General features: G+C 40.9%; 1 protein-coding gene across 2 annotated transcripts in view; it reads left to right on the top strand.

The window, feature by feature from the left end:
* Positions 1–5,382: 5,382 nt before the first annotated feature.
* The window catches only part of mcph1 (microcephalin 1), a 47,794-nt gene continuing 25,652 nt past the window's right edge, over positions 5,383–27,524 (top strand). For both annotated transcript variants that reach the window (XM_024430630.2, XM_042325694.1), the window contains exons 1-13: positions 5,383–5,477; positions 18,668–18,735; positions 18,825–18,916; positions 19,016–19,134; positions 19,369–19,453; positions 19,720–19,831; positions 19,905–20,036; positions 20,161–20,244; positions 20,348–21,532; positions 22,139–22,260; positions 26,656–26,693; positions 26,850–27,012; positions 27,211–27,288. In XM_024430630.2, the coding sequence (XP_024286398.1) occupies positions 18,693–18,735; positions 18,825–18,916; positions 19,016–19,134; positions 19,369–19,453; positions 19,720–19,831; positions 19,905–20,036; positions 20,161–20,244; positions 20,348–21,532; positions 22,139–22,260; positions 26,656–26,693; positions 26,850–27,012; positions 27,211–27,288 (2,253 nt within the window). In that variant the 5' untranslated portion in view covers positions 5,383–5,477; positions 18,668–18,692. The remainder of the gene's footprint in view (positions 5,478–18,667; positions 18,736–18,824; positions 18,917–19,015; positions 19,135–19,368; positions 19,454–19,719; positions 19,832–19,904; positions 20,037–20,160; positions 20,245–20,347; positions 21,533–22,138; positions 22,261–26,655; positions 26,694–26,849; positions 27,013–27,210; positions 27,289–27,524) is intronic.

The following is a 27,524-nucleotide window of genomic DNA, read 5'->3' as shown; positions in this document are numbered from 1 at the left end:
GTACAGGTGCATTAAACCTGGGACAGAGTGACTATAAAACAGCTTCTATCTCAAGGCCATCCGACTGTTAAATTGCCATTACTAACTGGCTACCACCCGGTTACTCAACCCTGCACTTTAGAGGCTGCTGCCTTATATACGTAGACATAGAATCACTGGCCACTAATAATGGAACACTAGTCACTTTAATAATGTTTACATACTGCTTTACTCATCTCATATGTATATACTGTATTCTATTCAACTGTATTTTAGTCAATGCCACTCCAACATTGCTCGTTCTAATATTTATATGTTTCTTAATTCCATTCTTTTACTTTTTAGATTTGTGTATTGTTGTGAATTGTTAGATACTACTGCACTGTTGGAACTAGGAACACAAGCATTCCGCTACACCCACAGTAACATCTGCTAAATACGTGTATGTGACCAATAACATTTTATTTTGATTTGATGTGATCAATACAATTGTATGTCACAGATCCAACACTATTGGTATGCACTCCAATTGGTTGAGTGATAACCTGGGTCATATTACAAGCATTAGTCACAGTTAGTAGCTTCCTCTTGAGAGGACAGCTAGTTGCTAACCAGTCAATGTTCAGGTCACCCAGAAACTAGAGCTCTCTGTTAACATTACATGCACTATCAAGCATTGCACACATGTTATCCAAATACTGACTGTTAGCATTTGGTGGCCTATAGCAGCACCCCAAAAGAAGAGGCTTTAGATGAGGCAAGTGAACTTACAACCCTTCAAAAACATTTGACATGAGATCCAGTCTAAGCTTTACAGGAATAATGGCTCTGAACATATATAGCAACACCTCACAAATCAAATCAAATCAAATTTTATTTGTCACATACACATGGTTAGCAGATGTTAATGCGAGTGTAGCGAAATGCTTGTGCTTCTAGTTCCGACAATGCAGTAATAAAAAGCAAGTAATCTAACTAACAATTCCAAAAAAAAACTACTGTCTTATACACAGTGTAAGGGGATAAAGAATATGTACATAAGGATATATGAATGAGTGATGGTACAGCGCAGCATAGGCAAGATACAGTAGATGATATCGAGTACAGTATATACATATGAGATAAGTATGTAAACCAAGTGGCATAGTTAAAGTGGCTAGTGATACATGTATTACATAAGGATGCAGTCGATGATATAGAGTACAGTATCAACGTATGCATATGAGATGAACAATGTAGGGTAAGTAACATTATATAAGGTAGCATTGTTTAAAGTGGCTAGTGATATATTTACATCATTTCCCATCAATTCCCATGATTAAAGTGGCTGGAGTAGAGTCAGTGTCATTGACAGTGTGTTGGCAGTAGCCACTCAATGTTAGTGGTGGCTGTTTAACAGTCTGATGGCCTTGAGATAGAAGCTGTTTTTCAGTCTCTCGGTCCCAGCTTTGATGCACCTGTACTGACCTCGCCTTCTGGATGACAGCGGGGTGAACAGGCAGTGGCTCGGGTGGTTGATGTCCTTGATGATCTTTATGGCCTTCCTGTAGCATCGGGTGGTGTAGGTGTCCTGGAGGGCAGGTAGTTTGCCCCCGGTGATGCGTTGTGCAGACCTCACTACCCTCTGGAGAGCCTTACGGTTGAGGGCGGTGCAGTTGCCATACCAGGCGGTGATACAGCCCGCCAGGATGCTCTCGATTGTGCATCTGTAGAAGTTTGTGAGTGCTTTTGGTGACAAGCCGAATTTCTTCAGCCTCCTGAGGTTGAAGAGGCGCTGCTGCGCCTTCCTCACGATGCTGTCTGTGTGAGTGGACCAATTCAGTTTGTCTGTGATGTGTATGCCGAGGAACTTAAAACTTGCTACCCTCTCCACTACTGTTCCATCGATGTGGATAGGGGGTGTTCCCTCTGCTGTTTCCTGAAGTCCACAATCATCTCCTTAGTTTTGTTGACGTTGAGTGTGAGGTTATTTTCCTGACACCACACTCCGAGGGCCCTCACCTCCTCCCTGTAGGCCGTCTCGTCGTTGTTGGTAATCAAGCCTACCACTGTTGTATCGTCCGCAAACTTGATGATTGAGTTGGAGGCGTGCGTGGCCACGCAGTCGTGGGTGAACAGGGAGTACAGGAGAGGGCTCAGAACGCACCCTTGTGGGGCCCCAGTGTTGAGGATCAGTGGGGAGGAGATGTTGTTGCCTACCCTCACCACCTGGGGGCGGCCGCACAGGGCGGGGTCGAGACCCAGGGTCTCGAGCTTGATGACGAGCTTGGAGGGTACTATGGTGTTGAATGCCGAGCTGTAGTCGATGAACAGCATTCTCACATAGGTATTCCTCTTGTCCAGATGGGTTAGGGCAGTGTGCAGTGTGGTTGAGATTGCATCGTCTGTGGACCTATTTGGGCGGTAAGCAAATTGGAGTGGGTCAAGGGTGTCAGGTAGGGTGGAGGTGATATGGTCCTTGACTAGTCTCTCAAAGCACTTCATGATGACGGATGTGAGTGCTACGGGGCGGTAGTCGTTCACCCATAGGCATTCCTGTCTTTTCTGTATATGTTATATACTTGTATTGCTACTGCTGTATCATCAAATGAATTATCTAAGTGCGTTTCAGAGATGGCCAGTACATGAATGTTATCTGATGTTAGGAAGTTATTGATTTCATTAACCTTATTTCTAAGGCTACATACAGTATATTAATATGGGATATTCTTAGCCCTTTCCAGGGTAGCTTAGCAGTGATAGACATAATATGGAGACAAAAAAATAAGTAAAATAAAAACATAGTTTATCTAATAGTCGGACACTTCCAAGTGTGTGTGTGTGTGTGTGTGTGTGCAGTGGTGGAAAAAGTACCCAACTGTCATACTTGAGTAAAAGTAAAGATACCTTAATAGAAAATGACTCAAGTAAAAGTAAAAGTCACCCAGTAAAATTCCACTTGAGTAAAAGTCTAAAAGTATTTGGTTTAAAATATACTTAAGTATCAAAAGTAAAAGTATACATTTTTTCAAATTCCTTTATTAAGCAAAACAGATGACACCATTTTCTTGTATTTTTTATTTACAGAAAGCCAGGGGCACACACCAACAGTCAGACATTATTTACAAACAAAGCATGTGTTTAGTGAGTCCGCCAGATCAGAGGCAGTAGGGATGACCAGGGATGTTCGGTTGATAAGTGCGTGAATTTGACTATTTTCCTGTCCTGCTAAGCATTCAAAATGTAAGAAGTACTTTTGGGCGTCAAGGAAAATGTATGGAGTAAAAAGTACAATATTTTCTTAAGGAATGTAGTGAAGTAAAAGTAGTCCAAAATATAAATGGTAAAGTAAAGTACAGATACCCTCCCAAATGACTTAAGTTGTACCTTAAAGTATTTTTTACTTTAAAGTACTTTACACCACTGTGTGTGTATGATGTTGGGCTGAAGCTACTGACCTGGAAACTCTGGACAATGAGCTTGTCATTGCGGATGTAAGCAATGTCCCCACACTCTATGGCAGCTTTCATAGCTGGATTAAGTTCTTTCCATCTCTGGCATTGAAGAAGATCCTCGTTGATGTCATCCAATTTAGTGTCTGTTACAATGGAACTCTTTGTCAATTAGCTTTCTTTTTCAAAGTGCTCTAAACAAAAATGCTATTAGTTGTGTTGTCATCATGTCAAGGTGAATTGTGCATGAGGAGATAACTGCATGCTGTCGGTGGTAGCACATTCAGGCAACCATCTTTATTTATTTTATACACTGACCATTTTAGAGATTTATGTAAATAATGTCATTCTTCTCTCCATGAAACAGGTAGATTTTGGCCTAAGCACAATACCAGAGGTACTGTATTTCTACTCAAAGACTCCAGACATAGGTCAAATAAATACATGTTCTGATTTAATTTGCCTGGTATTCTGGAACCAATAGAATAGTCCCAGAAGTGAAAAAGCTAAATCAAGCTAAAATATTTGAAAATATTTGATTTATTAATATTTATGAAAAAGACAATGTGTCTTTGGTACACTGTATGGTATCACCTTGATGAACTGCGAAATAGAATCAACACCTCGATACACACACCTCATCCACTGCAGAATGTTGAGGCAAGCTGGAGACATAGAGAACTCTACTGGCAAGAGGTTACAGCATATTAGGTATGGTATCACCTTGATGAACTGCTAAATAAAATCACACCTGAAAACTCAGTGGATAAAAGGTTACATTATATTAGGTTAGTAAACCTTTACATAGAGGGTCATTCAAAAAACATTCAAAATAGATGATTATAAAAATATGATAAACTGGTATAAAAAACGTTTTTTGTATGTACTGTCTTGCTGTTTGCTTGGGCAAGAGCTGCACATGTGCTGCTCTATGTTAGGGTCTATGAATCCAATAGAGTAGTTGAAAATCAATTTAGCATTACCCCTGCTAATGAGTATGAGTGATGGAAAGCTTCTCAGTGCCATGCACCTGCGATTGCATCACATCTAAATGATCAATCAATCTGAGCTAATGCATTTTGAGACTTTTCTCCATGGCCCTTTGCCAAAATTGTCTTGGTTTTGTATGGAGAGGGAAATGTAATAATGATTATTGGATTGACAGTCAACCTTTTGATGGTTGTGTCCCCTGCACATTACTTAGCTTTATATGAACTCTCATAATTCACATTTTTTTCACAGAGAGACTGCACTGAATACATTAGTTACTTTCTAAAAATGTTCAACTGTTTCTTATTATTCTCATTAGAGATAACATGTACAATTGGAATTTCACACCTGAAATGCAATTTGCTTAATTGGAGCAAGATAGTAAAAATGTCTCACCAACCAACAAGCACAGCACAGTATGAGCACAAATGTGGCAACTATTTATGCAAATGAGTGCATTCATATCCAAAAGAATGATGAATTAGAATGATAGTCTGGCAGGTATTGTGATTCCAGATGCCAGTGTTGCATAGATAATTTAGAACAATCAACTCCATCACCCAGCCTCACCAGCCTTTCATAGTATGCTTTTGAGACGTGCCAACGAAATACATTTTTAACTAAATTAACATGCAGGCCTATTCTTACTTCTGAAGGGCCCTGGTTCCAGTCAGAAGCATTATGTAAAATGTTTTTATTCAGCAGCATCATCATACCCAAATAATAAGTGTCAGACACTCTTGTCATCCTCACTGTTTTATCAACAACAAAAAATGCATTGTTTCGCAGAGATATTAGTTGAAACACAAAACAGCTTGTCAGGAGGTGTCTGGGGACATCAGATAGTGAAAGCTAGAATGAGGAGAGGAGATTATATCCAGAGGGGTAGGCTATGGCTTCAAAAGCTATTGTTCTCATAAATGCTCTATCGTGATCTTGTTAAAAGACCCACAAATCTAGCTAGCTAATAATGTATATTACTGTATATTTCAGACCAACCAATGACAGGTTCGCACGTCTTCTATTTCCCAGCATGCCTTGTGTCATAAAATTACACCCGCGGAAAGTCTCAAGATTGTAAGTATCGAAAAGTGTTTTTTAAAGGCATACAGTTTTAGTACATGCTTTATAAAAGTAACTGGCTGGATGACAGTCCTGGATCTGTTTGAAATTGTTGGCACACTCAGTCGGAATATACTAGCTAAATTGCTTTGTTTAGCTAGAGTAGCTAGCCAACGTTAGCACTCATACCTTTTTGTCAAGTTGCTAAGTATCATTATGGTACGATTTGCACTCACACGCTAGGAAGTTAGCTATTGTTAGCTACTTTGCTAGAAATCTTCGGACTCAAGGTTATGTGAATTTGCTAGCCGTCAAAGAAATACGTAAACGTTAATGTTACACCACAGACAGAATGAGTTGTATAAATCTTTGGTTACACTTTCGAGTTCTTGGTTTGAAGATACTATTTGGGCATGACATTTAGAGTATGCTATCTTGGGGAGACTAGAGGTTTTTGATTAGAACATGCTAATATTAACGTGGAACTGAAAGCGTTTTAGCAACACATCAAACTGTATGTCGCATGCGCCGAATACAACAAGTGTAGACCTTACCGTGAAGTCCTTAAATAACCAACAGTGCAGAAGAGTTAAGAAAATATTTACCAAATAAACTAAAGTAACATAGAAATAACGAGGCTATATAAAGGAGGTACCGGTGTTGTGCCCCCTGCCAGAATTTCCCTCCCCCCTTCTAATTTTCTTAATTTTGTGGCTAGAGTCAAATACTTTCTGTGGCACATATCAGAGTCAAATACTTAATATAGAACAAATTTCACGTCAGGATAGGCAAGCGAAATGAATAATGAATGTATGTGTGTTATATTAAACAGAGGGAGTAAAATGTTGGCAAGCAATAAATGGCTGAATTATTATCCTTACACTTTCAAAAATACTAGTCGAATAAGACATGGGAGAGATGACGAATTTTGTCAAAGAGATTTATTTATAGACTAATACAGATCAGTAGCGGATGTAGGTACTGGCGACATGGGGCGCGGGTGCCGAAGGTAGGGTTCGCCCAGGGCGCTATACAAGCTAGAACCGCCACTTACACATAAAACAAATAGCCAAACTGCAGAAAAAATCTTTCCGCTACTAAGATGAGTGAGACATAGGCTAAACTGACAATGGAGTGAAGAGCAGAAATCTCAACTAGCAAGCAAGTGGCAGCAATGAAGAACGAGAAAGGGTGAGAATTCTGGCACAACACCGGTACGGAGTCAGTGTGCGGGGGTACAAATTAGCGGTAATTTGTACATGTAGGTAGGGGTGAAGTGACTATGTATAGATAATAAACAGCGAGTAGCAACAGTGTACAAAACAAATGGGGGGGGTCAGTAGTCCGTTGGCAATTTGAGTAATTGTTCAGCAGTCTTATGGCTTGGGGGTAGGGTAGAAGCCAAATAAATAAGTACAGACTCAGTCAGGGAGAGGTTGAAAATGTCAGGTGTAGACACTTGCCAGTTGGTCCGCGCATGCTTTGAGTACACGTCCTGGTAATCCATCTGGCCACGCAGCTTTGTGAATGTTGACCTGTTTAAAGGTCTTGCTCACATCGGCTATCGAGTGCGTTATCACACAGTCATCCAGAACAGCTGGTGCTCTCGTGCATGCGTTAGTGTTTCTTGCCTCGAAGCGATCATAAAAGGCATTTAGTTTGTCTGGTAGGCTCATGTCTGGGTTTCCCTTTGTAGTCCGTAATAGTTTTCAAGCCATGTCACATCCGACGAGCGTCAGAGCCGGTGTAGTAGGATTCAAACTTAATCCTGTATTGACGCTTTGCTTGTTTGATGGTTCGTCTGAGGGCATAGCAGGATTTCTTATAGGCGTCCGGATAAGTGTTCCGCTCCTTGAAAGCGGCAGCTCTAGCCTTTAGCTTGATGCGGATGTTGCCTGTAATCCATGGCTTCTGGTTGCGATATGTATGTATGGTCACTGTGGGGACGATGTCATCGATGCACTTATTGATGAAGCCGATGACTGAGGTGGTATTATACTCAATGCCATTGGATGAATCCCGGAACATATTCCAGTCTGTGCTAGCGAACAGTCCTGTAGCGTAGCATCCGCGTCATCTTACCACTTCTGTATTGAGCGAGTCTCTGGTACTTCCTGCTTTAGTTTTTGCTTGTAAGCAGGAATCTATAGGATATAATTATGGTCATATTTGCCAAATATAGGGCTGGGGAGTGCTTTGTATGCATCTGTGTGTGGAGGGAAGGTGGTCTAGAGTTTTTTTCCCCTTTGGTTGCACATGTGACATGCTGGTAAACTTTTCCAAACAAGTCAAACAACGTTTATAATCACACCTTAGGTACCCTAATACGTGAATAAACAATAAAATTCAAGACAGAGAATCGTTATTGTCTTTACCGGAGAAAAATACCAATGAACGCGCTCTCATTCACGCGCTTTGAAACACTACAGCCAAAATGGGAGCCACCTAGAAAAACATTAATTTCTGGCTCCTTTTTTTCCAAAAACCAGCCTGAAACTCTTTCTAAAGACTGTTGACATCTAGTGGAAGCCCTTGGAACTGCAAGCTGGGAGGACTTCACTTTATAATTAAAGTGACAGCCATTGAAAATAGTGGAAGGCTGAAATTGTTTTTTTGGGGGATGGTTTATCCTCGGGGTTTCACCTGCCATATCAGTTCTGTTATACGCACAGACATTATTTTCACAGTTTTAGAAATGTCAGAGTGTTTTCTATCCAAATCTACCATCTATTATATGCATATCCTAGCTTCTGGGCCTGAGTAACATGCAGTTTACTTTGGGCACGCTTTTCATCCGGATGTGAAAATACTGCCCCCTACCCAAGAGAGGTTAAAGGTTCATCATGAGTAATCCCAGTTCTGATGTCCAGAAGTTTTTTTATTTTTATTTATTTATTTTTTACCTTTTATTTTACTATTTTTACCTTTATTTCAGCCTAGCTAGCAAAGCGATTCACATTTCTTGCTAGCTAACAAAATGACACCTGCATCTCTAGCTGTAGCCACCCAAAAATTATATGAGGGGGGAAAATTAAGACACTCTCACCCACTCCTCCAATGACATGACATCCTCCTAGCAGCTAGCTAGCTAACTTGAGTCTGGGTTTTTAGCTTGCTTAATAAATATCTAGCTACATAAATAGATTCGCTAGCACAGGGGTGTCAAACCCGATCAGCACACGGGCCATATTAAAAACCACAACGAATTTGCGGGGGACCCAAACTGGCCATTGTTTTATTAGAGAAAATATGTCCCTTTATAATGCCCACAATATATGAGCATTTTAACATGTTAAAAGAAAGATAAGTAATATTTGTCCAGTCTTTGCTGCTTTGCTTGCAGATGTGCATAATATGCTGCTAGTAACCGGAAGGTTCCAAGTTCAAAGCCCCGAGCTGACAAGGTACAAATCTATCGTTCTGCCCCTGAACAGGCAGTTAACCCACTGTTCCTAGGCTGTCATTGAAAATAAGAATTTGTTCTTAACTGACTTGCCTGGTAAAATTAAAAAGGTAAAATTTAAAATAAAAGTATTTAATAACTTCAAATAACAAAAAAGGTAGCTTTAGGTTGTTGTAACAGGACAGATTTAGATTCAGATTTATTTTTGTCCAAAAGCTCAAGTCCAAAAATAAAAAAAAATGGTCTGTAACACAATGGCCAAAAAGGTGAATGAAAAGTTATGCAAGTAACGACTTCACAAAATAACCATTATTATAACTGGTATTGACAATAGAAGGCACCCGTATCAACCGAGTGTTGGTCATTTTTGGTTATACACAAGTGCCTGTGTGAAGTTATTTTAGGACATCGGACATAACAATGATGCATTAATGTATGCTAAATAGTTAACTAGTGAGATAACAACCAGCCAAGCGTTCATTCATTCGTTCATTTTCATTGCTTTAACTGGGCAAAAAACTCTCCCAATTATCATAAAAAAAAATTGCAAGTGACTCAATGGAAATTATCAGCAAATGTGGCTTGCTTTGATCTCAAACTCAACTCGCGACTGCATGATTGAAAAACTGCTCGTACCTGTCAATCCAGGCCTACAATAATGAAACTCTCATGGGTTCTGCAGAAATTGAGAGGACAGTGAGCAAAACATTGCATCCGGATCAGCCCAATTGTTTGATTTTGTGTACATAATTATTTTTTTCCTGACAACTTAAATCTATAATTCCCTTGCCCAACAATTTTCATGTCGAGCCCTGTGTAACATTTGTTTCATTTTTTTTGTACTGCATGGATTACCGGTGCGATTGAATGCAGCATTGCTGTTTGGTGCATTCAAAATGTATTGTCGTTGAGTGGCCAGCCAAGTAGGCTTGGGCAGAGTACTGGGTATTTGGAAATAGCCATGGGATGGTTTTTCAATATCGTTGAAACAATTAAAAAAAACATTTTTCCTTACATTTGGATATTTAACAATTTTAAGTAAATACCTGCAGTCAAATTGTGCAATACGTTAGGAGATAAAACAGATTAGATTAGATTTTCATTTCACCGGTCATATTATTTTACAGTATGAAGCTTACCATAGTTTTCCAGAACAGTTGAGCCAGTCAAGTGTTTTTGTCAATAGCACAACGGAGAAAGCGGGAGCAGGTGAGTCCAGCTGTGTATTGATGGGTTGCGTTTTACATTGAAAGTTGTGTTTTTTGTGAGTGATCATGTATATATAGAGTGGGGCAAAAAAGTATTTAGTCAGCCACCAATTGTGCAAGTTCTCCCACTTAAAAAGATGAGAGGCCTGTAATTTTCATCATAGGTACACTTCACTTATGACAGACAAAGTTAGAAAAAAAATCCAGAAAATCACATTGTAGGATTTTTTAATGAATTTATTTGCAAATTATGGTGGAAAATAAGTATTTGGTCACCTACAAACAAGCAAGATTTCTGGCTCTCACAGACCTTTAACTTCATCTTTAAGAGGCTCCTCTGCCCTCCACTCGTTACCTGTATTAATGGCACCTGTTTGAACTTATTATCAGTATAAAAGACACCTGTCCACAACCTCAAACAGTCACACTCCAAACTCCACTATGGCCAAGACCAAAGAGCTGTCAAAGGACACCAGAAACAAAATTGTAGACCTGCACCAGGCTGGGAAGACTGAATCTGCAATAGGTAAGCAGCTTGGTTTGAATAAATCAACTGTGGGAGCAATTATTAGGAAATGGAAGACATAAAAGACCACTGATAATCTCCCTTGATCTGGGGCTCCACGCAAGATTTCACCCCGTGGGGTCAAAATGATCACAAGAACGGTGAGCGAAAACCCAGAACCACACGGGGGGACCTAGTGAATGACCTGCAGAGAGCTGGGACCAAAGTAACAAAGCCTACCATCAGTAACACACTACGCCGCCAGGGACTCAAATCCTGCAGTGACAGACGTGTCCCCCTGCTTAAGCCAGTACATGTCCAGGCCCATCTGAAGTTGTCTAGAGAGCATTTGGATGATCCAGAAGAAGATTGGGAGAATGTCATATGGTCAGATGAAACCAAAATATAACTTTTTGGTAAAAACTCAACTCGTCGTGTTTGCAGGACAAAGAATGCTGAGTTGCATCCAAAGAACACCATACCTACTGTGAAGCGTGGTGGTGGAAACATCATGCTTTGGGGCTGTTTTTCTGCAAAGGGACCAGGATGACTGATCCGTGTAAAGGAAAGAATGAATGTGGCCATGTATCGTGAGATTTTGAGTGAAAACCTCCTTCCATCAGCAAGGGCATTGAAGATGAAACGTGGCTGGGTCTTTCAGCATGACAATGATCCCAAACACACCGCCCGGGCAATAAAGGAGTGGCTTCGTAAGAAGCATTTCAAGGTCCTGGAGTGGCCTAGCCAGTCTCCAGATCTCAACCCCATAGAAAATCTATGGGGGAGATTTTTTTTTTCTTCTATGAGGGAGTTGAGAGTCCGTGTTGCCCAGCAACAGCCCCAAAACATCACTGCTCTAGAGGAGATCTGCATGGAGGAATGGGCCAAAATACCAGCAACAGTGTGTGAAGACTTACAGAAAACGTTTGACCTCTGTCATTGCCAACAAAGGGTATATAACAAAGTATTGAGAAACTTTTGTTATTGACCAAATACTTATTTTCCACCATAATTTGCAAATCAATTCATAAAAAATCCTACAATGTGATTGTCTGGATTTTTCTTCTCATTTTGTCTGTCATAGCTGAAGTACTATGATGAAAATTACAGGCCTCTCTCATCTTTTTATGTGGGAGAACTTGCACAATTGGTGGCTGACTAAATACTTTTTTGCCCCACTGTAGTTTTCCTTCACAGAAAATACATTAGTGCAACACATTCGGCAGAAAATAGCTTCATTGTCATCAGATGACAACAGAAGTAGAACAGTATTTGACTGTCAGCCACACAAGTAAATGAGCTTACAATGAAAAAGCAAGACATTTTTTTGCAAGAAAACTAGGCATGGCCATCATATTTCTAATGTTTAGCATAGCAATAATGTAAACAGCCATGTTTCCTAATGTTTTGCTTAAAGTTTATCTTGCATTTCACCAAGAAAAGTAGGCTGGCTACACTGAGAAAAGGATGGAAAAAAGTCATAGTGGAAAAAGTACCCAATTGTCATACTTGAGTAATTTTCTAGTAACATATCTTTACTTTTACTCAAGTAAAAGTGAGTCACCCAGTAAAATACTACTTTTGTAAAAATATTTGGTTTTAAATATACTTAAGTATCAAAAGTAAATGTAATTGCTCAAATATACTTACAGTTGAAGTCGGAAGTTTATATACACCTTAGCCAAATACATTTAAATTCAGTTTTTCCCAATTCCTGACTTTTAATCCTAGTAAAAATTCCCTGTTTTAGGTCAGTTAGGATCACCACTTTATTTTAAGAATGTGAATTGTCAGAATAATAGTAGAGTGATTTATTTCCGCTTTTATTTCTTTCATCACATTCCCAGTGGGTCAGAAGTTTACACACACTCAATTAGCAACTTTAAGTTGCCTTAAAGTTGATTAACTTGGGTCAAACATTTTGGGTAGCCTTCCACAAACGTTCCCACAATAAGTTGGGTAAATTTTGACCCATTCCTCCTGACAAAGCTGGTGTAACTGAGTCAGGTTTGTAGGCCTCCTTGTTCGCACACGCTTTTTCAGCTCTGCCCACACATTTTCTGTAGGATTGAGGTCAGGGCTTTGTGATTGCCGCTCCAATACCTTGACTTTGTTGTCCTCAAGCCATTTTGCCACAACTTTGGAAGTATGCTTGGGGTCATTGTCCATTTGAAAGACCCATTTGCAACCAAGCTTTAACTTCCTGACTGATGTCTGGAGATGTTGCTTCAATATATCCACATAATTTCCTCATGATGCCATCTATTTTGTGAAGTGCACCAGTCCCTCCTGCAGCAAAGCACCCCCACAACATGATGCTGCCACCCCTGTTTTTCATGGTGGGATGGTGTTCTTTGGCTTGCAAGCCTCCCCTTTTTTCCTCCAAACATAACAATGGTCATTATGGCCAAACAATTCTATTTTTGTTTCATCAGACCAGAAGGGATTTCTCCAAAAAGTATGATCTGTGTCCCCATGTGCCGTTGCAAACAGTCATCTGGCTGTTTAATGGTGGTTTTGGAACAGTGGCTTCATCCTTGCTGAGTGGCCTTTCAGGTTATGTCAATATAGGACTCACTGCACTGGATATAGATACTTTTGTACCTGTTTCCTTCAGAATCTTCACAAGGTCCTTTGCTGTTATTCTGGTATTGACTTGCACTTTTTGCACCAAAGTATGTTCATCTCTAGGAGACAGAACGCGTCTCCTTCCTGAGCGGTATGACAGCTGCATGGTCCCATGGTGTTTATACTTGCATACTATTGTTTGTACAGATGAACGTGGTACCTTCAAACATTTGGAAATTGCTCCCAAGGATAAACCAGACTTGTGGAGGGCTACAATTGTTTTCTGAGGTCTTGGCTGATTTCTTTTGATTTTCCCATGATGTCAAGCAAAGAGGCACTGAGTTTGAAGGTAGGCCTTGAAATACATCCACAGGTACACCTCCAATTGACTCAAATGATGTAAATTCGCCTATCAGAAGCTTCTAAAGCCATAACATTTTCTGGTATTTTCCAAGCTGTTTTAAGGCACAGTCAACTTATGTAAACTTCTGACCCACTGGAATTGTGATACAGTGAAATAATCTGTCTGTAAACAATTGTTGGAAAAATTACTTGTGTCATTCACAGAGTAGATGTCCTTACCGACTTGCCAAAACTGTAGTGTGTTAACAAGGAATTTTTGGAGTGATTGAAACACTTAGGTTGGAGTCATTAAAACTCGTTTATGTGAACTTCTGACTTCAACTGTAAGTATTAAAAGTAAACATATAAATCGTTTCATATTCCTTATATTAAGCAAACCAGACAGCACCATTTCATTTCATTTTTCTTTTTCTTTACGGGTAACCAGGGGCATACTCCAACACTCAGACATAATTTAATATGTGTTTAGTGCAGGCCTGGGCAAAGGCATACAGCCCCTGGCCTGATTCAATACGGCCTGCGGAATCATACTCAGATCACATAAATAATTTGGGATTAGTAAAGTTTAGAAAAATGTATTTGTTATTCAAATAAAAGGCCCAATGAATACTTGCCTTTGTGTAATGATTGAACTCCCACCGCTTGTGGGACATCTATTTTGAAGGCACGTATAAATAACTGCACAAGGACAGACAATGACTGACCGGCTGACACATGCGTCACAGTTACAAATAGTAGCTAGCTAGAAATTGTGCAAAAATGAGTTTTTCAAAGAAAAGAAAAGTAGACAGTGAATGTAGGGTGTTCCAGCGAGAGTGGGCATCGAAATATTTCTTTGAGGTATCAGAGAAAGCTGTGTGCTAAGTGTGCAACGAGAGCATCGCTGTCTTGAAGATGACCATTTGTCCCAACACTTCCAAATGAAGCATGCAGAGAAATATAGGAATATGTCTTCTGAGCAGAGGGCAAGTGCATCGAAAGTGTTGCTTTCTCAGTTGCAAAAGCAGCAAGGACTTTTCACAACTACATTCAGCAAATGACGGAATTGCGAAAGCCAGCTATGTACTGTCGCACAAAATTGTTCAACATAGCAAGCCTTTCGCTGAGGGCAAATTCATTAAAGAATGTTTAATTGACTCTGCAGCAATACTTTGCCTCGACAAGAAAGAGCTGTTTGAAAATGTTGCCCTGTCAAGACGAACAGTGACACGGCGTGTTGAGGACATCGCAGAGAATATGGAACAACAGTTGAAAGACAAGGATTTCACCTATTTCTCCTTGTCCCTGGATGAGAGCAGTGATGCACGTGACACGGCGCAGTTGTTGATATCTTACGAGGCATAACCCCAGACTTTCAAATTACAAAGGAGCTTGCTTCAGTGCAGTCAATGAAGAACACAACCACAGGGAAATATTAGTTGGAGGAGGTTAATAAGTGTGTGGCAAAGCTGGGACTGAGTTTTAAAAAGTTATCCAGCGTGACCACTGATGGGTGCCCAAACTTGACAGGAAAAAACGTTGGCCTTTTGAAAAGGATACATTTTAATTTTTTTTTTTTTTTAACCTTTATTTTACTAGGCAAGTCAGTTAAGAACAAATTCTTATTTTCAACGACGGCCTAGGAACAGTGTGTTAACTGCCTGTTCAGGGGCACAAGATCAAGTAGCTAAGCTCAAACCAGATCACAAAAGGATTTTCCTGCATTGGATTATTCATCAGGAGGTGCTCTGTAAATGTGTTGTGGATACAGTCACTAAAGTGGTGAACTTCATAAGAGCAAAATCTTTAAATCAGTTTGTCTCACTGTTGGAAGAGACCAAGTCGGGTCCTGCAGATCTCCCCTACCACACAAACATGAGATGGCTGAGTTTGGGGAAGGTGCTTAAAAGGGTGTGGGGCCTGATGTCGGTGCTTTCTGAGTTTTTGCATATGAAAGGAAATATTTAGGATTTCCCTCAACTGCAAGATAAAGAATGGTTGGCTGATTTTTGCCTTCACTGTGGACATGGCCATCATGAATGAACTGAATTCCAAACTACAAGGGAAGGGCCTTTTTGCACATGAGATGTACAGCCTTGTCAAAGCCTTCAAGGGAAAAGTACTCCTCCTGACCCACCAAGTAGAAGCCAACAATCTCATTCACCTTCCGACACTACTAGTCGGTTCCCTATCAGATGACCAGCGGGAGAAGTATACATTGCTGCTGCGTGCTTTGAACGTTGAGTTTTCTCGTTGTTTTGAGGATTTCAAAGTGTTGGAAAATGACATGCTGTTGGTTTCCTCTCCTTTCACCTTCAATGTGGATAACGCTCCCACTGACCTGCAACTTGAGCTTATCGATCTTCAGTCTGATGCAGTGCTTGGGGAACTATTCAAAACAATGTCACTGACGAGGTTCTAAGCGTCTCTCGAACAAAACTTTCCAAAGATTAGGAGTCATGCTCAGAAGATGTTTGTACTGTTTGAGTCAACCTATGTATGTGAATAGACATGGTTCAGTGACGAAATGCACTGCTCAAAAAAAATAAAGGGTACACTAAAATAACACATCCTAGATCTGAATGAATGAAATATTCTTATTAAATACTTTTTTCTTTACATAGTTGAATGTGCTGACAACAAAATCACACATATTATCAATAGAAATCAAATGTATCAACCCATGGAGGTCTGGATTTGGAGTGACACATCTGTGACACTCAAAATTAAAGTGGAAAACCACACTACAGGCTGATCCAACTTTGATGTAATGTCCTTAAAACAAGTCAAAATGAGGCTCAGTAGTGTGTGTTGCCTTCACGTGCCTGTATGACCTCCCTACAATACCTGGGCATGCTCCTGATGAGGTGGCGGATGGTCTTCTGCGGGGATCTCCTCCCAGACCTGGACTAAAGCATCCGGCAACTCCTGGACAGTCTGTGGTGCAACGTGGCATTGGTGGATGGAGCAAGACATGATGTCCCAGATGTGCTCAATTGGATTCAACCTTCCGGTTACTAGTCCAACGCTCTAACCACTAGGCTACTCTTCCACCATGACTGACCCACCACCAAACCGGTCATGCTGGAGGATGTTGCAGGCAGCAGAACGTTCTCCACGGCGTCTCCAGACTGTCACGTCTGTCACATGTGCTCAGTGTGAACCTGCTTTCATCTGTGAAGAGCACAGGGCGCCAGTGGCGATTTTGCCAATCTTGGTGTTCTCTGGCAAATGCCAAACGTCCTGCACGGTGTTGGGCTATAAGCACAACCCCCACCTGTGGACGTCGGGCCCTCATACCACCCTCATGGAGTCTGTTTCTGACCGTTTGAGCAGACACATGCACATTTGTGGCCTGCTGGAGGTCATTTGCAGGGCTCTGGCAGTGCTCCTCCTTGCACAAAGGCGGAGGTAGCGGTCCTGCTGCTGGGTTGTTGCCCTCCTACGGCCTCCTCCACGTCGCCTGATGTACTGGCCTGTTTCCTGGTAGCGTCTCCATGCTCTGGACACTACGCTGACAGACACAGCAAAACTTCTTGCCACAGCTCGCATTGATGTGCCATCCTGGATGAGCTGCACTACCTGAGCCACTTGTGTGGGTAGACTCTGTCTCATGCTACCACTAGAGTGAAAGCACCGCCAGCATTCAAAAGTGACCAAAACATCAGCCAGGAAGCATAGGAACTGAGAAGTGGTCTGTGGTCATCACCTGCAGAACCACTCCTTTATTGGGGGTGTCTTGCTAGTTAGATATAATTTCCACCTGTTGTCTATTCCATTTGCACAACAGCATGTGACATTTATTGTCAATCAGTGTTGCTTCCTAAGTGGACAGTTTGATTTCACAGAAGTGTGATTGACTTGGAGTTACATTGTGTTGTTTAAGTGTTCCCTTTATTTTTTTGAGCAGTGTATAACAAGTCAAGGCACAGATCATCTCTTACGTATTCTCACCTCTCAGCTATCCTGCGCATAGCAACGTCAGAAACTACTGACTCCACTGCTCTAGTCAATGCCCATCAGAGACGTCACTGATTGAGTAGTTTAAATGTAATGTTGAGCTCTCTTGTTTTTGTGCATACCCATTAACAAGAGTTCTGTCCGTGTACTTTTCCCTCCATGTAGTTCATTGCATGTTTAATAATGAAAATACCTAACAAAAGGAGAACATGGATGTTGGTTATTTCTGCACCTTCCCAATTACACCATAGATCTGTGTATAATGACGAGATGCTCATGTCTGCGCACTAACAATGAGTCGTTCCCACACTACGTCAGATTTAGTCTTTTACAATTATGACATGTCACACTGTGCAATGTTACCAAATCATGATCTTGATATCAACCTGTACGATTTGCTTCAGTTTTGTCGTCATAACCTCGCATGCCAATCACAGAATATGTCAGCCGACGTAAGCTATGTCAACTGCAGCGGTGTATGTTCCATCAAAGCAGCGCAAGCCTCACTCTATGCATATCCGCGAGTGAAGTGAGTTTGAAAATGCTGGAAGTATGCGTCTTAGATATAGTTTTCACATGCATACTTCATATGCCTGAACTCAGAAAGAAATGGTCACTGTGGAAGAACATTTATTTTGATTTGCCGATTTTGTGACTTTACAAAATGCTGTTAGGTAGCCTAATTTTAAGATGTCATGTAGTAGGCTGAACAAGATAATTAGGGCCGTGTTCCTATTGGTCAGTCACCGGGATAGGCTCATAACACCAACCACACTAGGGCATACACGATAAAGGCTTGACATTTCTGATGTTGCCAGAACTTTGTCGGAGCCTACGACCAGACGTGTAGCTGTACTTAATCGGCAGACCTAGACCCTGTCACACTGAACAAGCCAAGTCATCCGACAACCATTTACTACCTAAGAGTTTGGGTCGGCAAAATCGTGGCATAAGAACGCCAAAATCATAGCCGGCGGGCCTTAAGCGGTGCTTATAGCTGAGAACCTTTGGGATAAAACAGCATGACTTGTTAATGCCTTAGATTCTGGAGAGCAAGCTAGCTAGCTAGCTATCTAGGAATTTCAGTTTGCATGTAGGTGTAGCCTTAACATTACATGTCATCAGATGGTTTGTTGCTTGCCAAAAGCACGTCCCCTGCAGCATTTTGAACTTTCCTTCCCTAAATTTAACTTGGTTACTTATTTTTCTCTGATTGTAGGTAAATCCTTCAGTAAGAGATTCAAATGACCTCAAACAGTAGGCCTAACTGTGCTGCTATTCTAAAAGGTAAATTATGTGTACACCTTTCATGCTTTGAATAGCTTGCCTAACTAGCTACATGTGAATTAAGTATGGGGGTTTGATCTTTCCTCTAGATGTTGTTGCCTACGTTGATGTGTGGTCATCAAGTAAAACAGAGAATTACTCTAAACCATTCATCCAGCAGTTGCAGGATATGGGAGTTGAGGTGAGTTACCCTTTTATAGCTACACTGCTAACTAACTACACAGAAGTTTGTTTTTACTATGTGCCGTTTCACATTGTGATTTTCCCTGTATAATTCCAGGTATCAAAAACCTTCAATAAACAAGTCACCCACGTAGTCTTTAAAAATGGCCATCAAGCCACCTGGAATAAAGCCAAGAAGACTGGTGTGAAACTTGTGTCTGTCCTTTGGGTGGCCAGGTAAACCTCAAGCTTAATTTCTGTGTATATTCTTTATTTTATTTAAAGTGCATGATCACAGCAATGGCAACAATGTATCTTCAATATACTTTGGTCTGGTGATGACAAGTTAGTGATATGGCCATTTTGTTTGTGCAATTATTACACCAGCCACAAGGTGTCACTGACTGACAAATAAAATAGTTGGGCGCTCCGTTATCCTATCACTCATGTTGTTTTTGTTTATCAATGCAGATGTAAAGATGATGGTGAACATGTTAATGAAGAGTTGTGTCCGGCATTAAATGATGAAGTTAATTCAGCACTCAAGAAAAGGGTGGTAAGCAAATGTACAATTCTTTGCTAGGTTAAAATAATTACTGTACATAACTTTTCTTTGATCACTTGTCAACTACTTGGCTCTCTGGAGTTAAACTATATTTATTTTATTTCTTAAAAATTGTAATAGTTGAGCAAGGACATTTTGCCAAAGAACATGAATAATTTGTCTATTGGTTTAATAAGTGTATTTATTGAAAGGATCTTAAGATTTTTTATGAGATTCATCCAAATACAAAATAATATTATGTATTTTCTTTCATACAGCATCGTTGTATGCAGCCAAGAGACACCCCTCAGAGGACCCCTGAGAATGACAGGCACTTGAAAAAAAAACTGGACAAGATGATCAAAGACCTAGTGCCAAAATCACCTCTTAGTAAGAAATCTCTCCTCATGGCTGACATTTTGTGCGTGGATATGGTTTCATATTGAAATGTATTTCTGTATAGTTACAGATGTGTCCCCTTACATTATCGATGAAGAGAACGGAATAGTTTACAGTCCTTCTATGAAAAGGTCTGAGTCCATGGCACAGCGCCTGAAAGAAATGAGAGAAAAAAGGGAAAACCTCTCCCCGACAGGTATGTTTTATGTCTATGGCCAATTTGTTAGATTTTTATCGTATGTTTAGCACCTGCAAAACATGGGCCAGAGTCTGTGAAAGAGCTGAGATATGTGACAACTCTAGTTAATGATTTCTCTCAGCTTCACAGATAAAATCTAGGTTATCACCTGAGCTCAAGCCTCCTCTTGGGAATACACCATCCCGCTCTTTTTTGCAACAACTGTGTAAGTACTTGGACATAAGATGCATTGACGCTGTCATTTATATAATGCTATAAGTTTCAGTGTCTTTTCTAATTCTCATAATGGCATATCTTTCCCTATGCAGATGAAGAACCGGATGAGGATTTTAATGCATCTGTTGGCTCAAATAAGACAGATGGAGAGAAGCAACATTTTGACACCATTGAAATGCAGCACAAGAAAGACTTTCAGAAACCTTCGATGTCACCTTGCAGTGTTGTGCCGAGACAAAAGACAAGTCCGTTATCCAATTCACCGGCTAAAGAAAAAGCAAATAAACAAGACAAAAATCCTAAAAGGACCTCAATCAAAAGTGATGGCATCAAGAAACACAGGTCTTTAGAGAGTCCATGCCTGGATGACCTCCCGGAGGGTAGCAAGAGTGTGCAATCAGTGTTTACGTTTGACAGTTTTGTAGTGGGAAAAAATAGACGATCAACCAGCAGAAGTAACATGTCAAAAGTCACACCACCTGTTAGGAAAAGCAGAACACCACAGTCTCTTCCAGAAAGTAAGCCAACTGTTAATCTGGACATTTCTAGTCGCCGTTCTTCTACAATTTTACCAGACAACCCCAATGTGCCTAATTCAACGTCCGTAAAGATGACCACACTGAAATCAAAAGTGAGCCAACGGAGAAAATCATTGCTTCCTGCTTTGGCAAGATCTTGCACTGTCTCAAATGACTCTCATGCCTCCTCCTGTGCATATGATGATGATGATGATGATGATGGCGTATTTGAGGACTTCTTCTCTCCAGCTAACAACCCGCGGAGACAACAAAGTCTCCTTTTGCCCCGCTTGCCCTCAGAGTCACATGTTCTTGTTCCCTTTGAACTGGAGCCTCAGCCTAGCCCTGGGAAGCGGAAGAGGGGCAAGAGTGAAACCACAGGGTCTGAGTCGGCCAGTGCCAAAAAGAGAAAACATGGGGTGCCAAGTGTAAAAGAGTCCAGCAGTGTAAGCAGCATGTTGTCTCAACACGAGCACCCACACCAGGATACAAAAGGACTTGCATCCTCAGAGGACAGTAATACAAAACAAACGGTGACTAAAAGAAGTGCACAAAGCATATTGCCATTCTCCAGAGTGCCTAAAGACTCCACCGATGAACTGACTTGTGCCCCTGAGAAGCAGATCGCGTCAACAGATCCCACACAACTTTCAAAACCAAATTTGACAGCGGCCAAAAAATCACTAGATAAGCAAAACAGTTCATATATCCTACCTCGGCACAAGGAGAATGAAGGGAAAAGTAGTCCACGTTTGGAAAGTATGTAAATTCTAAAACCTAAATATTACAAGATGTTGGGATGTTATCATGTCATCAATATAATCAATGCAATAGCATTTAAGTGTTTTACTAATCAATATAACTGATCAACATAAAACACCTTAGACTCTCCGGTAGTAATAATGTGCTGGGAAATTGGTACTGTGGTCATTCATGGTTTCATTATCCACATGAATGTTTACAATCTTTTCTCTGCAAGTGTCCCAAACTGGGGTTTTATCACAGCAACGGCACTTATTAGCCACATCAGAATTATTACCTTGAGCAGTATTTTGTGAAGCAAAAGCTGAAAATATGTACTTTCATATTGGAAAATGTTTAGCCATGTAAGTTAATCATAGTGTGAATGTTTTAGTATAGCTGTGTCATTCCAGCACAATTGGAAAATTGATTAAATTAACTATTTTAATACTGATGTGACGGTACATTTTCTAATAAACAGATGTTAACCTTTCATTCCAGAATAACCTTACTGACTCTCTGTTCGCATGATAGCCGTAAACAAACAAACACAAGTGAATCAGCATTCAGCAGGAAGAAAATGCACCTGTGTGTGTTGTTTTGTAACGTTTTCAACGTTTTCAGTTGTAGGCAGAGGAACTGCATATGCTGCAACAGCTGGTGTCACGGACACAATTTCTGACAATTTAAGCAAACAGAAAGGACAAGTCAATGTGGTGGAGAAGAGCATGGACAAAAATACAAAGGTAACCATCTAAGTTGCTGTTGTGGTGTTTGCTGTAATTGTTATAGCCCAGCATTTAAACAGACTATAAACATAAAATAGCATTTTCAACAATGTTATGGTTTAGATTTTTTTCTTAGATATCGATTAACCTGACAGTTTGTGAATTAAATACGAAACCTAAACTTTAAACTTGTCCTCTATCTCTTGGTAAAACCAAGCTGTGGAGGAACAGGCATCTTTTTGCCTTTGTGTTCCATTCCTTTTGAATACAGCTGCTCAGAAAGTGTGCAGTACACGCATGAGTATTCATGGGTAGTCTTTGAAGCTGCTGCCACGGGGGCTCTGTCTGTGTAGTCTTCAGGGGTTCCTGTGTGTTACCTCCATGTTGGTAGCACAACATCCTTGTCTGTGAAGATGCACCTGGCTCAGTCTTTGTGTTCTCTCAACCTGAACAAAACTTCAGCTTTTAACACTATGGTGAAAATGTCTTTCATCTTCCCTATGAACCTTGTTTGAATTCCCATGTGAACTGTATCGCAGAATGCATAATATTCTTTAATCGTTACATGATCGAGATTAAATATTAGTTTAAATTATTAATTGTGATTTGACTATAACACTGTCATGTTACTTCTACCCCCAAATTAGTTTATTTTTAATTCCAGAAAAGGGTTTACTTAGCAGGGTCTGGAAAACTGGCCACCTGTTTTACAACTGTGAAAGATGGTATTGGTTTTCTGTGCTAGGTTGCAGGTGCAACCTTCACAGAACAGCCCATGTAAGAAGAGCACTCATTATGAGGTTATGGAGTGCTTTGTTTGGATTAGACTCCATCCCCCTCAGCATCTGGACAAAGGTAGTCTTACTAAAAGTGGAAAGAAGTAATGTGCAAGTGCAACAGCCATGACAGAAACCGCTTTTAGTCTCTTTGTTCTTTAGACAGTATCATACGTACCAAATTTAGACAATCTATGGTTTTGTAAAATAGTTTAGAGACATTACAGCATAGTGATTTTAATACTCACTAAAAGTAATTGTTAAATAACTCATATTTGGTGAAAAGTTGTTTGGGTTGATGAAGCATGGCATCTGATGTGTACTTTGTACCCTTAGCAGCTAGGGGAGTTGTCCTGTATGTGTATCATTCAGCATGTGTATGATGCCCTAAAGTAGAAATTAGTTAATTTTACCTGAGTACTTGGCTCTATACGATGGCATTGTGTATGTGTCCTTAAAGAACTTCAGGAAATATGTCAGAACCACTTTATTCATAGCATGCAGCCTAACCATGTGATTGAAATTTTTCTATGCACTGCCTTTGCAAATTAACTCACTGTTCAATTGTGACAAGTTGTAATCAGATTTTTGTACTCTCAAAGGTGATTTTTCAGTTATAATTGGCCATCCCAGACCCACAGATGGATTAGGACAAGGGCCTATGGAAGTTGACCTCTTTCACTGTATGAATAGGGCCTGAGTCATTTCAGTTTGCATATACCGACCATCAAGGGGACCTTGTCATACCCAAAAGAATTTCCTTCATTTGTGTGAGGCACATTGAAATGGAGCCTGGTGCAACAGTTCACCAACTCTTTGTCTCATGTTTATTTAGTGTGGACCCATTCTTCAACTGCTGCAAGAACATGTCAATTGCATAAGTGAAGCCAAAAATTCCCCTTGAGGAACCATTAAAACGTAGCTGCTGAAATTCCTTGTAGTTTGTTTCTTGTTTAATAAGTGAAAAGTGAATAGAACTGCTAGTGCTTTAGGGTTGTCCCCTCTAACAAAGTCCTCGTGGCCTTGTTTTGAAGTCTGAAAAGCATTCTCTTGCTCAGTAGCACACAAAATTGCTACTGAAAGCATTGTTTTCCCCCTGATAAATACCTTTCTTTGGTATTAGCAGCAGCTGCGTTATTTTCCATGTCACTTAATCAGCATCATCACATTGGTGATGGTTTATGTCCATCTTAAAGATTAGTAACTTATTTCAGCACTGAGCTAAGGACAATCCTTTGTGATTAATGACACAAACCATGCCATGCTTTACTTAAGAAATTTGATAACTGTTTCACCAATGAATCCCTTTATGTGCATTCGTGTAGGGATTTTGGGTGTGTTATGAACTCAGCACAAAAATACATGTTCCTTTTTCAGGACCCTGTCTTTCAAAGATAATTCATAAAAATCCAAATAACTTCAAAGATCTTCATTGTAAAGGGATTAAACACTGTTTCCCATGCTTGTTCAATGAACCATAAACAATTAATGAACATGCACCTGTGGAATGGTCATTAAGACACTAACAGCTTACAACGGTAGGCAATTAAGGTCATAGTTATGAAAACGTAGAACACTAAAGAGGCCTTTCTACTGACTATGAAAAGATGCCAGGGTCCCTGCTCATCTGCGTGAATGTGCCTTGGGCATGCTGCAAGGAGGCAAGAGGACTGCAGATGTGGCCAGGGCAATAAATTGCAATGTCCGTACTGTGATACACCTAAGACAGCGCTACAGGGAGATAGGACGGACAGCTGATCATCCTCACAGTGGCAGACCACGTGTAACAACACCTGCACAGGATCGGTACATCTGAACATCACCCATGCTGGACAGATTCAGAATGGCAACAACAACTGTCCGAGTTACACGCACAACCCCTCCATCAGTTCTCATACTGTCCGCAATAGGCTGAGAAAGGCTGGACTGAGGGCTTGTAGGCCTGTTGTAAGGCAGGTCCTCACCAGACATCACCGGCAACAACATCACCTATGGGCACAAACCCACCGTCGCTGGACCAGACGGGACTGGCAAAAAGTGCTCTTCACTGATGAGTTGCAGTTTTGTCTCACCAGGGGTGATGGTCGGATTCGCTTTTATTGTCGAAGGAATGAGCGTTACTCCGAGGCCTCTACTCTGGAGCGGGATTGAGGTGGAGGGTCCATCATGTGGTACCCTTCCTGCAGGCTCATCCTGACATGACCCTCCAACATGACAATGCCACCAGCCATACTGTTCTGTGTGTGATTTCCTGTAAGACAGGAATGTCAGTGTTCTGCCATGGCCAGCGAAGAGCCCGGATCTCAATCCCATTGAGCACATCTGGGACCTGTTGGATCGGAGGTAAGGGCTAGGGCCATTCTCCCCAGAAATGTCCGGGAACTTGCAGGTGCCATGGTGCAAGAGTGGGGTAACATCTCACAGCAAGAACTGGCAAATCTGGTGCAGTCCATGAGGTGGAGATGCACTGCAGTACGTAATGCTGCTGGTGGCCACACAAGATACTGACTGTTACTTTTGACCCCTCCCCCCATTTGTTCATGGACACATTATTCAATTTCTGTTAGTCACATGTCTGTGGAACTTGTTCAGTTTGTCTGTAGTTGAATCTTGTTATGTTCATACAAATATTTACACATGTTAAGTTTGCTGAAAATAAATGCAGTTGACAGTGAGAGGACTTTCTTTTTTTGCTGAGTTTATTGGGTATGGTAGATCAAAAAGGTTATTTTGTCACGGAGGCTCTAGGTGTTCTTGTTGAAAACCTTCAAATGAAAAGCAAGGACTTCTCTCTAATGGGGTTGGGCAAGGTGAATTATTTAGTATTTCTAACTAAGTTATTTATTTGAGTCATGACAGCCCTCGGATAAAATGTCAATCCTCAGCTCAGTCAATATACTGTGTTGGCTTCTTCTCATCCTAATGCCTGTTTTAAACTACCTCGGCCCCTGCCGTATGCTGCCAGTTTCCAACCCCCGCATTGCTAATATGCAACAAGCAACCTTTTTAGTGATCACACCTGGCCACATATTGATGTCACGGACACCCTGTTATGCCTGTAAAGCAGTCATATGGGGCTGTGTACTGGTGGGTTGTTTTGGCTGCCCTCTACTCAGGAGGCCTTCACCCCAGACTTCCTGCTTGGGGACTGGAGAGCGGTTCCTGACAGGAAAGAGCCTGGTCGCCCTGTCAGTCTCTCTAACTGGCGCTCAGGTGTTCAGTGCTGATGGCCGGCTGTGTGGGGGACCACGGCACTGCATCAGTACATGATATGGATGGGACAGAACCACACTAACCTACAATTATATTTCAATACCGGTGCTCTCCAGCCTGTTTATCACTGTTCATGGCCTTGGGTTTATTTTATTTTCACACCAAATATGCAGATATCCGGCATGTGGTGTTTTTTGTGTGAAAATGAGCGAGATACTGTTTACCTATCCAGAGCTGTACCACTGTGTTGCCCCTCACTATCAACCTTGGAAAGCAATAAGGAAACTATTGAAAACTGAAAGCCTTTATCAATGCTATTATCCCATGGTCATTTTTAGGTGTGTACTTTGTATTGAACCTCACTCCATGCAAATGTACTCAAGTGCATACAATTGGTTTACATTAGGTTGATTTTTCATTTCAGACTCTAAGGACGTTAGTTATGACAAGCATGCCCACCGAGTAAGTATATCCAGTTTTAGGACACATCCACCTTTTTGGACAGAGTAACATTTGATAGTGTCTTGTTGAATCCAATGCTTTGCCTTCTCAACCTACTAACCTAGGTATTTAGAAATCTCATTTCAGGTTTTCCTCTTTTCTCCTCTGGTTCTTCAGAAAGCAGCACACAGTGACCCAGGTGGTCAGAGCTCTGGGTGGGTTCTCAGTGGTGGCCCAGGTGTGTGAGAGCACTACCCACGTGGTGTCAGGGGGCCACCGGCGGACCCTCAACATTCTCCTGGGCATTGCCCGTGGCTGTTGGATCCTCTCTTTTGAATGGGTATGTATGTTATTTGTGTGGGTCTTTGGCAATGTGAATTAGCTAATTTTAGATGGTTTGAGTGTTAGTTGAAGAACACAACACTGTTTAGCACATGTTGTACAGTAGATTGTACATTACACATGATTTTGCCATCCATAAACTCCACAGCTAAAACATTCTGGCCAATGGTAAACTCTAGTAATTTCCCCTCAACAGATTTTGTGGTGTTTGGAGCAAAGACAATGGATTCCAGAAGAACCATATGAACTTTCAGATCAGTTTCCAGCAGCATCTGTAAGTAACTGAAGATTCTGCTAATATTGTATACCATTCATATCTAAATGCATAGCCCTTGGGGTCAAATTGGTTAAATCTATGCTTTTATAATGAAATAGCCTGGTCAGTTTACCATCTTTTTGACTATCATAGACCTGGAATTCCAAACAGAAGGAAGTGGGTTGGAAACCTGCTAATTTTATTGCCATTCATTAATTTAAGGCGGTTGTTTTTTACTCCGGCATCCTGTGTCA

Source organism: Oncorhynchus tshawytscha, linkage group LG01 (assembly GCF_018296145.1).
Source record: "Oncorhynchus tshawytscha isolate Ot180627B linkage group LG01, Otsh_v2.0, whole genome shotgun sequence".
In the NCBI taxonomy this organism is placed as follows: Eukaryota; Metazoa; Chordata; class Actinopteri; order Salmoniformes; family Salmonidae; genus Oncorhynchus; species Oncorhynchus tshawytscha.
This window is presented reverse-complemented; position numbering and strand designations above follow the sequence as displayed.